Consider the following 16,062-nt stretch of genomic DNA (forward strand, 5'->3'; position numbering starts at 1 on the left):
GATTTTCCTAGTGTTGTAACAAAATACATGCAATTATTTGAAGAACCAAACCTAAAAAATTGATTTCAGACAGAACAAGTTTCCCCGCGTCAAAGGTATTATATAATGTAAGCACATAAACATTCCCGGTCACGCGTTGATTTTACCTCAACTATAGTTATTACATATTATACCATTTCACAGAATTATGCTTATGGTACAATAATGAACTTTTTATGGGTAAACTCCCAGAGTTGCTAATATTGTGTTTGTGTAATTGCCCAGCTGAATCATTGGTTATACTGTTAATTCGGCGGTTATGGCTTTGCAAGGTTTTTTTCAGCCCTTGTTCGGTTTTAGGGTGTGTCATATATGGATTGTAGTTTAGTTTTGTTGATGTGTAAGCATGTGAATAATAATATACCTTTCACGGGGGAGGGGGGCTGGTTTTGTCTGAAATGATTTTTCTAGGTTTGTAGGACATGCTTTGTGCTTAGTTTTATCTTCTGTGTCCGTTGTGATGTTAGTGTATGCCACTGTAAATACCGTGGTAGAGAAGTTTCGCAGTGCAATGTATTTATCTAGTATGGTACGGATACACAGGTGGTAAAATGATAAAATGCTGAAAGAGTGTCAAGCACCTATGATCTTGAAGTTTTTGACATTACCTTAACTTTAAATAAATGCACTAAAAATGTACTAGGCGGGTTATAGAAGTTGAGAAGGAGCATCCTTCCTAACTTTACATCTGCTAGTTTTTAATATCTAAATAATGATCCATTAGTTTTCAACGATATACACATGTTTCGGTGTTTCCTGCGCACGCTTAAAACTAATGCTAAAGCCAATAGTTTAGAGTGCATTCCTTATGGGATTATAAAGCTATTCTAATTGTTAATCTGTATAAAGGAATGTGGTAATCTGGTTGAACATATTAATTTTAGAAATCATCACATGAGTGCATTTATGTACATTCAGCTGTGTAATTTATATTTAAGTTTGCTGTAGTTTATGTTCTAACCTTTATTTTCCATCTAGTATCTCCGAGTCTGTGCGAAATCTAGTTACCTAATGTTGCTAGGTCTATAAGATGTCCATGCTTAACATGCTAGTGTTTTTGAATATCAGTTAAGACAAGAGTTGAAGGCATCATGCCATCATCGTTTTGTTCTCTATGTTTATAGGAAGACTTTTGATGTTTCATTTTGCAAAATCATTAGTTCTACTCTTCTATATGCTAGTTTTCTCTGTTCTTTAAGTATTTGAAAACACGGTGTTCTGATATATGAGTATTTTGTAGAAGCTATGTGATAGTGATCCAGGGGTGATAGGCACAACACTGTGTCCTCTATTCGATCTTGTTTCAATAGATGTTAGTTCCTACAAGGATTTAGTTGTAAACATTGTGAGCATTCTTAGACAAGTAGCTGAGCGCAGATTGCCAAAGGCCTATGATTATCATCTGATGCCAACTCCATTCATTAGGTACCTAGAATTTTACTCCAGTCTATCAATAATATATATGTTCCCCAAGTGCCAACTTGATTATAGCTGTTACACCATTATTAAACTCTCTCATGCTATAGAATAACATTTTCTTCGGGATATATGTACATTTACTTTTACGTAGAAGGTTCTAAAGATACTTCTCGGTAATGGTGACAAATAGGCCAGTGGACAGATGTATTATGTTTCTGGTGACATGATGAGGAAGTCTGATACACCAAGCAATATAGAGAACACCTATGAGGGCAACTGCTGTATTTCCTCCATTTTTCCTAATAAAGTTATTGGAAGCTCAATTTTCAAGTTTCTAACGGTTTTCCCACTACAATATAAATGTATTATAACACTTAAAAATGATATCCAATTTTATAAACGGCAGTAACATGAGTATTTAAGTATACATGGTTTTTTTGTTGATTTATGCTTTCAGTGTACAGACTTACAGTCATAATCTGAAGTACATGGGTATTGATGCACTTGTAGATCAATAAAGATGAGTCCAGACATTGCTGTGCAGCATCATCTGGCTGTAATTGACTACTTAGAGGTGAGCGATGCCAGATTTCAGTGTTTAAAGTGCTCTTACCCCAAATATTAGTTTAATCAGCTTCTATCTGGTTTGCTTACTAGTTCTGTTCTAGACATTAGGTTCTATGCTTTTCATTCTCAAACTTTATCATGGGTTTCCTTTCAGGTACTAAAGCTCATGGAGAGTGTATAAATATACTTCAATCATATATGTTTACTTATATTGTAAAGTACTTAGACATTCATTGCTCTTTCTGTCCTTAGGTTTGATGCTTCAGATGCTCATAAATTTACCTCCTCCGTCTTGCATGTGTTTTTCCCTATATATATATATATCTGCATTTGTTGGGGTCATGTTTTCTGTATCTTTTGTGTCTGGCTAGTGACATAATTGTGCGTCACACTATGGAAAAGTGACGAGCATTGTTATCGCGAAGACAACTAGTTGACGACTAGTCAGCGACTAGTCGACGCGAAGGTACTCAGGCGCCGAGAGTCTCGAAGCCCGACTTGCCGTCGACTAGTTGACATGAAGGTCGCCCAAGAGTCTCGTAGCCCGACTTGGGGTCTTCATAACCATAATTGTGGTGTACCGTGCATATTTTGAACTTATTATTTTATTACTTTTGATTTAAATTATAAAACTAACATGTTCAATTATATTATATATTAAATCAAGTAATTATATGTGTAATGAACATTTTGTCGACCTTTTACGACTAGTCGGGCGACTTATCTACTAGTCTTCACGAAGGTACTCGGGCATCGAGGGTCAACTTGGCGCCGTGATAACCTTGGTGACGAGTTATTCTCTGTCTTTTTGTATGATACTAGGTTATTGGTAATTGCATAATGGAAGTAACTATAGATCCATTTAAGCAATTATGGACTCTATTTCGAGTACGTTGTCATTAGAGAGATCAAATTTTCACATTTAAGTTGCTTGTGTCTTCTATTAATTTTGATAAATAACAAAACGCACAATGGAAATATTAAAATAGATTTTTTTACTTTTGCCTCTGTAACTGTAATTGCTTGCAATATTCTCCAATTACATTGTTCTTTCTGTACAATTTTAAGTTATCTTGATTTCTGATTTTACCAAGCTCAATATACTGAAATCTGGAAAATTTACAATATTAGACTTCCCCTGTCCCACCCAATTCTGTGCATCTGGGTCGGGAACAGAGGTTTAGAAAGGAGGAATAAGTTAGTAATGTAGTGGGACCAACTACTATTCAACAAATAAAGGATAGTAGATTAAGGAAGTGGAGGAAAGTTATTGGTTCAAATAATGTGTAAACGCTTTAAATATTAACAATTTAGAAATTTAAAGAATTTGGACGGACATCTTAAAACTAAAGATGGAAAGAATTTGGCGGAACAAAGGGAGTATGTAATTGTACCACAATAAATAGCTGATGTCCATGTTTATAGTGCTGAAGTAGTATATGTTCGTAATACAGGATCCAAATGACACTTTGAAGCGAAAAACTTTGGAACCTCTGAATAAGATGATGAAGTTCTCTGATGTGGAAGTTATTGTAGATCAAATAATTGAATATATGATAAACATTAACGATATTCATTATATAATTGATATAGCTTCCAGGTGTGTTGAACTTGTGAAGCAATTTGCACCATGCAACCATTGGTATATCCAGGTACAGTTATATTGCCATCAATGTTCTTAATGTTTCTGATAATTTATCATCCTTTCTTGAATTTTTGTTGACAGCTTGTCCTTGTTTTTTTACAGACCATGAATAAACTCACAATGTTTTTGCTTCTGCGGAAGAGTAAGACTGTTGACCAAAATCATTGTTGTTATGTGTGTAACCTTTTGTATTGTTTTTAACCTGCAAGTCATATGTTTCACCTAGTTTATATGGTGAAACCTGGACTTTCTATTTTGAAGGACAGACAAATTGTTTGTCCCAATTATTTAAATTATTTAGTATATGTCTCTGCATTCTGATAGAAACTGTTTTTATTTCGAGATAGCTGTTTGATATTTCATTTCCCTCACTTCAAAAGCATTAGTGATATTCTGTAAAATATTACTTAAACTGATTGTAATTGTAAGACCGCAAGAGTTAGTTAGAAAAAGAGGGGGTATAGTAAGAGCATCTCCAACAAGCTCTCTATTCTAGCTCTTAACTCAAAAATTGAGGGAGAACAAAAATATTGCTCCAAGAGACTCTTAGTGGCTCTTAAAATCGCTAAGAGCCTCTTCTCTCCTCAATTTTAAGATTAAATTTCCATTCTTAACTATTTTGATATTATACATTGATAACTACACTTTCTTTCTCTCTCCACTTACATGTGTATTCTTGTGAACTCACAATATTTTTAATAATAAACAATTGATTAAGAGTCAATCTAAAGAGTATTGTTGGAGATGAGCTCATACTAAATCACTAAGAGTCAATAATTTATATAATTTATAAAGAGTGGATTAAGAGTCTGCTGGAGTTGCTCTAGGTGATTTAATATGTGAACCAACTTCTTGAGGTGGTTTGGGATTTGATTACTTCGAAATTTGGTTATGGTTTCTCGAGAATGTTCCTGACCATGAATGGAGCATGATTAAGGTTATAATATATATTCATTTGAAGTTGTGGCATTTGTCATGATTCCATTATATTAGATTATGAATTTCAATTTTTACCCCTCGAAGATCATAGAAACTCTAATGGTAAACAAACAAAAGTTAGCAAGATGCTAGTTGAAGCACAACCAGCACCAGGTAAGAGTGTAAATTCATCCGTTTACATTTAAACTCTGATTCTTTGTCATCATTCGAGTAGGTACCTAACTACTAAAATTTAACATCTTAGTTTGCAGTCCATATCAGGAGATCAGTCACTTGCAGAAATTTTGTATGGTCAAACTATGTAGCAGCCATGTATCAAAGGACTTGCCAATAAGGTGTATTTCATTGTATAGAGTATGTTTATCAGCTTTATCATACACTCGTTAGTTGTAAAGGGTATGTTTATCAGCTTTATTATACATTTGGAAAAGGTTGGTTATTAGATTAAAGTTCAGTTAATAGTTTATGTTCTTTCTCTATAAAATTAGCGCTTTTGAAGATCTCTTAACTGCGGACTTAATTATGTGTAATTAAAAATCTTTGTTTCACTGAACATGGTGAATATGTTCATTTAATTGATGTGTGATGTTTTGTGTATCTCGTTAACTTTTCATTACCTTTTTGATTTGGATGAGCAGGTTTATAACTTGTAAGTGTGCTGGTCGCGCTTACCTTAACTGTATTTTTAGTGAATTTGAACACCCAGGTTTACACTCATTTTTATTAAGCAGCCTCAGATCTAAGTAGCATATATTTTTTGCCAAAAAAAATTTACTAGAGGGTAAAGTTTCTGATGACAGGTAACAGGTTTTCATTTTCATTTGTCAATCATCACTGGGATTTGTTCAATTATTTTGTGTGATAAGGTATTAGATTCCCGGTGCCAGTATTTTTAATGGCGTTACATACTTCTAAAGTTCTAATGCTCTGATTCTTCTATCTTTCTAATATAGTTAAAATGTATATAGACATAAATTTTATCGGTAAGGCAAGAAGATCTGTTATCTATACTTCAATTTTTTACATAAATCCTGAAGTAAATTTATTTTACCTAGTTGAATTGCTATTTAACTGACATGATTGTGACTGCTTTTATTTGTTTGGCATTTTTAAGAACCCCTAATTAAGTGGATGCTAACTTAGAAATTTTATGCATTTTAAATTTAGTTGCAAGTTGTGATTATGGCTCGCCGATGTAGGGTCTTTGAGGTCTAGAACTAGTGGTTTTAAAGGGCAAGCTAAATATGTAATTTTGTCATAATCAGTTGTTACTTTCTCTTGGTAAAAGAATCCAACACTAAATTGAATCGTTTAGTGGTGACACTTAACTTAATTCCTATACAATATGCATTCTAAAATTTCTAAGCTTATTTAGTGGATTGTGCACAAAAGAGCGTGTTTTTTTTAAAATACACATTTAGGCTCTTAAATTTGGAAAATAGAGGGGCTAAGTAAATGATTTGGCAAGTAAGATTATTTAAAAAGCATCCTATATCTACGTGTAAGATCTGTATTTTAAAATAAATAAGAAAATTACCTAATGAAACGACACCGTCACACGTGAAGCTCTTCCTATTTACCCTTTTTGTCTATAAAAGAAGGGAGAGAAAAATGAGTGTGTGCGCGTGTCTGTGGGTGTAAATTAAATAGCATAGAAAGGAAAATATTTGTGCAGTACAGTGTTTATCAATGGATGAACGAGAACTGGGCAGGTCGGGTTCCTCTTTATCATCGACGATATATCATGATCAGAAAATGCAAGTGGTGGAGAATCTTGTTTTAGAACTTAAAGATCCAGTCACTAGAGAGAACGCCCTTCGGGAACTCTCAAAGGTTTTTTATTCTATATACTTATACCTCTTTTTTGTTATATATAAATGTTCAATTAGTTTCAATTAAGTAGCTATAAATTCATGTTATGATGTTAATTCTGCAAATTGATTGTGGTTGTTACTTGTTAGTCTTAATTACATTTAGCGTGCAAGAAGTTGGTCTGTTGATATTTTTACTAGTGTTGTTACTTTCCCTGATTGCCTGCTTAATGTTAATTTCTCTATCTATCCCCAAATCTATTTGCCGTATATGTGTTATGTTGTCTATTTAACCAACTTACCTGTCTGGAGATGATGCATTTCCAATCTGGATACATCTTTCAATGTTGAGGAAGTTTTAATCGTAAATTGAATCATCTGCAGATTTTTTTTCCACTGAGAATTAGGCTAGTTGCCATTCCGCTTAATTTAAAAACAAGCGTTATAGGGTATTTGATAGTTTTTATGGGCTACCTAACTGTTAGGTGCCCCAATTATAACGATTAAATGTGTGCTGCATAAGATAGCTATAAATGTAAAATTGCATGAGCTGAGAATTTAGAAAAGTTTTATTCCTACCCCTTTTAAGTGTTCTGAATTTTCCCAACCAGCATATGTAGCCATTCACTCCTTTTGCTACCAGTTGGTATATAACATTTTGCCAACTGATTCTGTGTTCTAGTAAAGATTGTTCTCATGCTTTTCTAATTTCCCTTCAGACTCTAATTTTTTATTTACACAGTGTTCAATTTTCCAAGCTTGCTCATACTGCCTTTATTTTTTGATGGACTGCTGCCTTTGAAACCATAAATCATCATTTTCTGTTTAATTTCTCTCCTATCACTAAAAAAGTGATTGTCACTGATCAGTTCGCTATTTTAGGTTTTGTACTCGGTAACAAAAATTTAAAAACAATGTATTTGCTGAGTTGGAAAAATCACCAGCCATATTAAAGCTGTACATGCTATGTTATATTGGAGTGAGTGGCCATGTGATTGCCCTCCCTGCTACCACCACTCTCCTTGGAGAACGTCTTTCTGGAAATAGCGCGGACTTCTTTTCCAAGAGTAACCATCACTACAGCTGATTTAATGTCGAACAAACTTTTTTTCTTCTTTGTTTTTACAAACAGACAAGCTTCATTGGTTTAATAGGTACATCTATTAAGTCTGCGGAACCAGGAGTCCATATCAAATGTAATAAATTATTCAGAAGTTGGGGTTGTCTGTTATACTTTTCTTTTTTCTTTCCTCATGGAAACATGGCACAGTGGCTATATAACTAAACTGTATGATTTTATTAAATGAAAAGAAGTCCCGTGCTGTTTCTTCCTTTAAATCTCATAATTTGAGGAGTATGATGTTACATTGTGCTACCTTTGGTCATATTTTCAAGAACAAGGAATTATTTCAAGATTTGGCTCCCTTCCTGTTAAATTTTTTTGGTACATTACTTCACTCATTCAGTTATAATAAACTTGTTATGTATTTGTTTTATTTTAGAAGAGAGAATTATTTCAAGGTTTGGCTCCATTGTTGTGGAATTCGTTTGGTACCATTGCTGTATTTTTACAGGTATGCTTCATGTTCTTCATATCAATTTATTTTTCCCCAGTTCATTATATCTGTTTAAGAAATCATTAAAGAAAGTCACTAAACAAGATACCTAATATGTTTCATTTTTTGTTGGCCTGCTGGAAATCTATTATAATGATGTCACTTTCACGGTTTGACATAATAAATTTTTAAAAAGGAACATTAAAATCGGGAGATGTAGGGTTCTTGAGTGGGGAGGTTAACATGTTGGCTTTCATTTTGCTTTCAAATTATCTAATAAACTACAAATATGTTCCCTTTTAGTAGTTATGCTTATTACTTATTAGTAGTCTAATAATAGTTATCTGTTATCCTTTACTGGTAGCCTAGGCGGACAATATTTACATGCTTATACACTTATATATCACAGGGGAAGAGGCGAAGAGCTTATTAGGAACTACCGAGATACAGAACTATATGTTGGACTCTTGTTATTGATCTATTGTTAATTCCTGTTCTGCCTTCTTCTGTTCCTGAGAGTTTGCCATTTGCACCTACTTAGTAAAGGAGGATGTAATATATAAACTTAGAATAGAATTCGGTTTGTAGTTGAATTCATCTGGCACTAGGTTAAATTAGTTCCATAAACAGAAATGTTTATTGTAAAAAAATTGCGCGTATATATTATACCATCAACTGAATATGTTATAAAAATTACTAAAATAATTTTCTTGCTCAGACAACTCAGTTTTCTTCTTTCACTAAACACCCATGAAGTTGCATCAACTGAACACCTGTTAAAGATTATTATAATTTTTCTTTGGTTTGTAATTGTAGGAGATTCTTTCAGTCTACCCTCTCCTATCACCACCTACCATGACTCCGGTACAATCAAACAGAGTTTGCAACGTGCTTGCTCTTCTCCAGGTATTCTCTCTTTTCTTCTGTTCCAATTTCATTGCAAAATATTCTAACTTATAACTGTTATTACTCTTATCATTAGTTACCTACTAGTCATTTGATCATTTCATTGCCAGCATAATGACTGACTTTAGTCAAGTTTTTTCATTCTATAGTTGAGATATTTTTTTTTGGTTTTGTGGGAAAAGATCGACTAGCTCATCAAACGTTGAAAGTTTTATTCGGATAGCTGCACCTTTTGTGATTAAGTTGTTATCCCATCCTGTTATAGTTGCTCCCGCTGTCCCTAATTTTGTAACTGTGGTTAGGATTATCAAGTAATCATATACTCATTTGTATGAGGCACGAGGTTGCATAATTATTCATTAGCTCGTTATTTAGTAGGAATCAGTGAAATGACAGAATCAATAAAAATTATTCAACAGACTTTAGAAGGAATTCCGGGGGGGGGGTGGGGTGCTAAGAATTTCTTATTGTCTCTTCTTGGCTCTTGCTATGAAATCTTTAACTCTGTTTAACTACTGAGGATGGACCGGACATTAAGGAAAATCGCTAAGAATTAAGAACACGTCATTCGACATTGGTTAAGTTCCCCTAGATATGAACCTTCAGCCTTCGGTGAAAAAATGTCAGACAGCAAACTGAAATCGAGTACTAACATGAGTTAAAATGAAAAGTTTGACGAAGTATCCTCAAGTCCGTCTTTCTCCCGCCCCTCAAATGATGAATCTTGGTCCTTGTATCGCAAATCATTGCCTAATGTTAAACGAAATGGTTGGTTTAGATGCATAAATTTCCGTTACTAGTTGTTTTTGTTTAATAAAATATGTGTGGTTTATATTTCAGTTTGTAATATCATCTATATCAGGTCATTACTTATGGAATATTATTTTGCAGTGTGTAGCCTCTCACCCAGATACCAGAAAATTGTTCCTCAATGGTAAGTGCCTTTGCTTTTATAGTAAGTAATATATATTTATTAATATATACAAGGGGAGGTGGGGTAAGAAATTGAACCCATGACTTGTGTCATGGGAGAGTGTTGCCTTAGTTTGATATATCTGTGTTTTATAATAGCTGATTCCATAGATATATCTTGTTATTTAACAAAATGACTGTTTGAGGCAAATAGTATAATTCCAGTGAAAAGGAAAATTACTTGCACAGAAAAAAATTAAGAGGAATTTGGGAGAAATCATTCAAAAAACAAGTTATAGAGTGATAGGCGTACTCAAAAAGCATGTTATAGAAACCTCTTCCCATTCGATGATTTGTTTTTTGCTTATCCACTCTTACATTTATTGTGGTAAAATTGATTTGTGTGATACGGTTTGAGATTAAGTATTAAAGTTTGGCAGAGTACTGATTATTGCATAAAAATAAACAATATGCAACAATGTATGTAATATTTTGGTGGTCATAGGTTTAAACAATTGTGCTATGGTCGAGTCTTTTCATAATTTTTTAAAATGATTTCTTGGGAGTTTTGTGATAGAATGACAAACATTTACTCTCTTGCAGCTGATATTCCGCAGTATCTTTTTCCTTTCATCAAAACTACTAGCGAACAAAGGCCTTTCGAGTATTTGAGGCTTACTAGTTTGGGGGTCATTGGCGCCCTAGTGAAGGTACTTTATCCCTCTTGATTTACACACATGCTCCCACACAAACACGCACCATGTCTTACGGGTTTTACTTTTACATGATAAATTGGTTACATAAAGATACATGGACTTGTTGTACATGCCTAGAAATTTTTTCTTGTATTTTGACCTGAGGAATATTGTCAGTCCTTTTGGCTTCTTGAGTTTTTTTACCTAAAAGAATGTGTCATGTACGCATGATGTTTGATTTACCATGTCATTTGTTTGCTTGCTTCAGATTCCTCGAATTCAATCAAGAATATTTATTTTCTTTTTCAGGTTGATGATACTGAAGTTGTACGGTTCCTGTTAAAAACTGAGATTATTCCTATGTGCTTGCAGGCAATGGAGATGGGAAGTGTATTATCTAAAACAGTTGAGTGTCTCCTAAATGCTATTTTAACTTTATTTTTTGTTTGTTCTTTCCTTTACATTCTTTAGAGGCAAGGCAACACCATCAATAAAACAATCTGGTGTATCAAGTTTCGTCTTGAGATTGTCAAAACCACAAGTTATAATTGTTATGATATTTGAAGGTAACATTTTGTACCTTAGCTTGGCTTTTATAGCTGTCTAATAGATATTTATTAATGTCAGGTTGCAACCTTTATATTGCAAAAGATTTTGTTGAATGATATCGGCCTGGAATACATCTGTACAAGAGCAGATCGCTTTATTGCAGTGGGCCGAGTCCTGGCGAGCGTGGTCATTGCTCTTGCAGAACGACCATCATCACGGCTGCTGAAGCATGTTATTGGGTGCTACTTGCGTCTTTCAGATGATTCAAGGTAAATTATGTGTTGTACCTTTTAAATTACTATTGTGAAATATCATACTTGTGAGACTTTTTTTATGCCTGGCTCCGCTTTGCCATATTCACTATTAACAAGTGCCTTAATCTTATATTGTTGCAGAGCTTGTAAGGCCTTCAAAACTTGCCTACCGGACATGCTTAGAGATGCTACATTTAGCAGCTGCCTACATGTAAGTACTTTCCAGAACTCGTGACCTGTCAACGGTTTCCATGCATGGTGCAAGATGTGCACAGTACTAAAAATTTGGAAAAAAAAGAGATAAAAATAGGAATAGACCAAAATTCTAGAATGTAACTTTCGAGACACGGAAGAAAAAGCCCACTCTTCCTAGGATGTATGCTTAATATATTTGTCACCACCAAGAAGCTTTAGCATCATGTAGACTAATCCGAATTTCTGATTGTTTTCAGGAAAACCCAATTTCGAGGGAATGGCTGCAGCAATTGCTCATTAAAGTGCATGGACCTCTTGCTGCGTTGCAACTCGCAGGCAGGTGCTGATATTTGATGAGCCAAATTGTGTTTTGCATAGAAACAAACTTTGCTCATGGAATTTGTATACTCTTTCATGTTGCAATATTATTTTGAATTTTATCGCTTTCGGTTTTCTTATCAGAATAAAACTAATTTCAATTTGTCCATTTTATTCCTTTCAACCTGGCATGTAACGTGCTACTCTATGAGACGTACAAATAAATTTGTGGATCCTGTGGCCAAATGAAATCACCAAACAGTTTACAATATGTTCATTTGTTATTTGATAACACTTCTTATAATAGTGTGAGCTGTAGATAGTAAAAAGATAAAGTTAACATAGAAATGTAAACATCATCAAGTATATTGAAAGTTAACATGTTTAGAACCAGCTGTCAATATGTCTGTACTTAATGGCTAATTACGCAATAAGGATTATGGACTAATATCTCTTTTTTGAGATACGTTACTAGCTTAAGAGAATAAATATAATGGATTAGTGACTAATCAGCTGCAGGTATCGTCTCGTAAATCTAATTTATGACCGGTGCTAGTTACCCAAATTCCCAAAACTGTTCAGAAATACACGACCACACGACGATTGACATATTCTAATTTGTTCTACTGATGAGATAAATCTTAATCCTTATCTGTTGTCATATATCCTATGTTCGAGAATTTGACTCGCCTCTATAATTTTTTAGAACATATACGCATTTATAAGGTTAAAAATTATATTTTTTTTAAAAAAATATCCACTATATTAGAAAAGTATACTACTGACTAGGTAACAGTATGTATTTGGCAACGATTTTAGAACCCAATTCGGAATTATTAACATTTTCCTTAATTCTTTAACTTAGTTATATCTCGGTCAGTGTATAAAATCTATCATAAAAAGTCGGTAATAAAATAAAATACGGTAATCATTAAAGAACTCTTTTGTTTCCTTGCGGGTGATGTTTAAAAATACCCATTTTTTGGGTGTAATGGCTGAAAATACCCATTTTTAAAATACATGATTGAAAATACCGTTTTGGTTACGCATTTTGTAATTGTGTAAGTGTAATACGCATTTGAGAATTGGGTATCCAAGAAAATTACTAAAAATACGCATTTGTAGTTTGGGTATTACCATTGAGATACGCATTTGCCAAATGTGTATCTTTAAAAAATATAAATAAATAATTTGGATACCCATTTGACAAATGCGTATCTAGTACAAAACAGGATATCCAAATAACAAATGCGTATACAAAACGATATTTTCAGCCATCCACTTCCAGAATGGGTGCCATCCACTTCCGGAATGGGTGTTTTCAACCATTTATATTAAAAAATTGTTATTTTTAACATTATTTCTTTCCTGGTAACTATTAAATGTAAATGAATATATAACATTGGTTTTACAAGCCAAAACTAATTTCACTCGATCAAATTCTTATACAGTGTACAACTTATTTTACATATACTAATGTCAAGAGATATGAACAACCGATAAATTAAAAACTAGGGTACAAAGTACCCGCGAGTATTTAAAAAAGAAGCATAATACGGGCCTTGAAGAAAAATCATTCCAGACCTAAATCAGCTAGTTTGTGATAGGTAATTATAAATAATTCACATTTCGAATATTTTGCTTTATCTCTAATTTAAGTTAGATGTTAGTCTTATCTTAAACATAGTTAACCACTTTCATTTGGATGGATATTTCATTCAGTTATGCTTCTGATAAATTTTAGTGAAATATCAAGTTCTGGAATTGCATATACCCTGTTTGCGAAATTGCCCAACCGAATAATGGGTTTGGCTTACTATTCTTTGAGTGCTTTAAACATGACCATTGTTTGTTATAGGCACCCAAATTCTGCAACATTTACTCTCACCATCATGTAGTTGTTACCCAAATTATCTTTGAACACGATTTGTCACGTTCTAGGGATCTATGACTAAATTACAAGGAAAATAATGCATGATGAGGAACAAAGAATTAGTAAATTGATTTGTATATATTATATTTTATTATTTAGTAACAAAGTATGTTATAGTTGGTTAATTATTCAACTTAAAATAAGTAATTATATAATTAGGTCATTTTAGATTAAAGCAATAAAATAAAATAAGGATTTGTTTCCTTTATTTAAAAGATTTAGTTTTCTTAAGAAAATATTGGGCTCCAAGTAATTAATTATCTATATAAACTCTTGTAAATTATCATTTTTGAATAGAGTTGAATTATGAATTGAATATGCAGATTTCTAGTGTTTTTGCCGATTCTCTACTTCTATCCCCTGTTTACCCTTTCCCCCAACCCTTGTCCTTGCATCAAGTGGTATCAAGAGCAACTGTTGCTCCACCCAAACACCATAAAGCCCCATCAGCCAACAACCAACAACCATATCCTGTCACCAGCAGTTTTACCCAGCCTCCATCGGCCATCAGCAGTCGTGAACAACTACAAACAGCCGGCAGCAGCCCCTGTCAACCTCTGCCCACTTTCCAAGATAGTTTGAGGGCTTCCAAAACCCTATAATTATTCAAAACAGCCCCAAAAAAATTATCGAAATCTGAAAATCATGTCTTATATGGATCCACAATACTATATGTTCAAGTTTCACAACTTGATGAATTAATTCGTGGAATCGAAGGCATCTTGGAATAATCATATCCACGTGATTCTGACTATTGGGCAACTTTTGATAGGTACGAAGAATTAAGAATCGAACGTGAACAATTGTATGACGAGTACAAAGAATCTTTGAGGAATCAAACGAAGCTTTTTGAAAAATTATGCATCTAGTAAACAAAGCCTATAAAACCTCGCATGGAGCAACTGAATGTGACAACTTCACGTATTATCATAGACGAGAACACTTTTGGCGATAATTCATATGTGCAAGATGTACAAGTTAACGATGAAGAACTTGTTCGTCATCAAATTGATATTCCAATTCACGAGATTGATGTAGATGATGTGAAGATCATAAACAAGGATATCAAGGATAAGTCACTCCTTGAAAATGTCAAAGAAAGTTTTCAGACAAATCATATTGACTTCATTATTCCTCTTTGGTTTTACGAACTCAAACATGTAAATGATATTTCCGAATGACTTCCAAAGATTCTTGATCTTCAACACGTATGGAGTTCTGTTTGAGGATTGTGGATTCTCCTTCACTACAAAACTCGGTGGTCGATTTTTTTTAAGGAGAACAAGGAATTAGTAAATTGATTTGTATGAATTATATTTTGTTATTTAGGAATAAAATATATTATAATTGATTAATTATTTAAGTTAAATAACTAACTATATAATTAGGTCATTCTAGATTAGAGCAATAGAATAAAATAATGATTTATTTCGTTTATTTAAAAGATTTAGTTTTCTTTGGAAAATATTGGGCTCCCAAGTAATTAAGTATCTATATGAACTCTTGTAATTTATCATTATTGAATAGAGTTGAATTATGTATTGAATGTGCGGATTTGTAGTATTTTTGCCTATTTTTGGGGGATATATGTGTTTTATCTAATGTTTAACCTTCCCCCAACCCTTCTCCTGCAACTCCTAAGAAAGCTTGAAGAAGAAGAAAACAAAGAAACATGCATATCTCATTTCATGTTTTTTCCATATTCTACAATAGTACCTATAAAAATAAGATTAAAGAAACGGCTCAACATTACTCGGCCCCCCACTGTTGACACAGTAAACTGAACGAGGCCGTTCTCCCAATTTGACGCAGGACAAGATATTAAAAATGATATAAAATGCAAAGATTATACGAAATCTCAAGAATAATTAATAATATTATTCTCCAAATATGTATATAACCAAAACTAAGTAATATGATGTGCGGGATTAAAATACTTATAAAAGGAATAAAATCCATAATAAAATAATTTAATTGATTAAGACCTGTAAACAACTAAGCGTTAACTACTTAAATGATAAAATACTATCCCCCATATAAAATATAGAGAGATGCGTTATATTCTACACTAAACAAATATAAACTAATTAATAGCAAATATATTAATTTTTAATTTTCGTTCCTCATTACAATTGCTACTAATACGCGCCAACGACATATTAAAATTATAATCCCCCAATTAGACTGACATATTCTTCTTGTGGAGGCAAGTTTTATGAAAAGCATCTGTCACGAACTTGAGACAGGAAATTATTCATCATGATTTTTTTCTTTATAAATGTTTGATGTAGCTTTATATATATTTTTACTTATATTCTTCTTAA

The 16,062-nt window shown here is 33.2% G+C and overlaps 1 protein-coding gene across 20 annotated transcripts; it reads left to right on the forward strand.

Annotated features, from left to right (window-relative positions):
* Window positions 1–18: 18 nt before the first annotated feature.
* Window positions 19–11,932, forward strand: LOC141721323 (uncharacterized). Of its 20 annotated transcripts, none has more exons than XM_074524194.1 (17): window positions 39–107; window positions 265–311; window positions 1,280–1,464; window positions 1,649–1,820; window positions 1,916–2,032; window positions 3,480–3,677; window positions 3,773–4,762; window positions 4,854–4,944; window positions 6,322–6,442; window positions 7,923–7,994; window positions 8,793–8,882; window positions 9,774–9,816; window positions 10,398–10,504; window positions 10,799–10,894; window positions 11,117–11,307; window positions 11,434–11,503; window positions 11,745–11,932. In XM_074524194.1, the coding sequence occupies exons 7-17, from the start codon at window positions 4,735–4,737 to the stop codon at window positions 11,832–11,834; spliced, it is 999 nt and encodes a 332-aa protein (XP_074380295.1). In that variant the 5' UTR covers window positions 39–107; window positions 265–311; window positions 1,280–1,464; window positions 1,649–1,820; window positions 1,916–2,032; window positions 3,480–3,677; window positions 3,773–4,734; the 3' UTR covers window positions 11,835–11,932. The 20 variants fall into 20 exon arrangements, with proteins under 20 accessions (XP_074380298.1, XP_074380294.1, XP_074380290.1 ...); XM_074524195.1 differs by having other exon boundaries at window positions 42–95; XM_074524197.1 differs by lacking the exon at window positions 265–311 and having other exon boundaries at window positions 19–107.
* The last annotated feature ends 4,130 nt before the right edge of the window (window positions 11,933–16,062 follow it).

Source organism: Apium graveolens, chromosome 4 (genome assembly GCF_009905375.1).
Source record: "Apium graveolens cultivar Ventura chromosome 4, ASM990537v1, whole genome shotgun sequence".
NCBI classification, from domain to species: Eukaryota; Viridiplantae; Streptophyta; class Magnoliopsida; order Apiales; family Apiaceae; genus Apium; species Apium graveolens.

Coding starts and splice junctions, on each gene's coding strand:
- LOC141721323 (XM_074524197.1), top strand. CDS start 4,735: ATGCTAGTTGAAGCACAACCAGCACCAG. Junction 4,763..4,853: donor TGAAGCACAACCAGCACCAG/GTAAGAGTGTAA, acceptor TTAACATCTTAG/TTTGCAGTCCATATCAGGAG. Junction 4,945..6,321: donor TCAAAGGACTTGCCAATAAG/GTGTATTTCATT, acceptor AGAACTGGGCAG/GTCGGGTTCCTCTTTATCAT.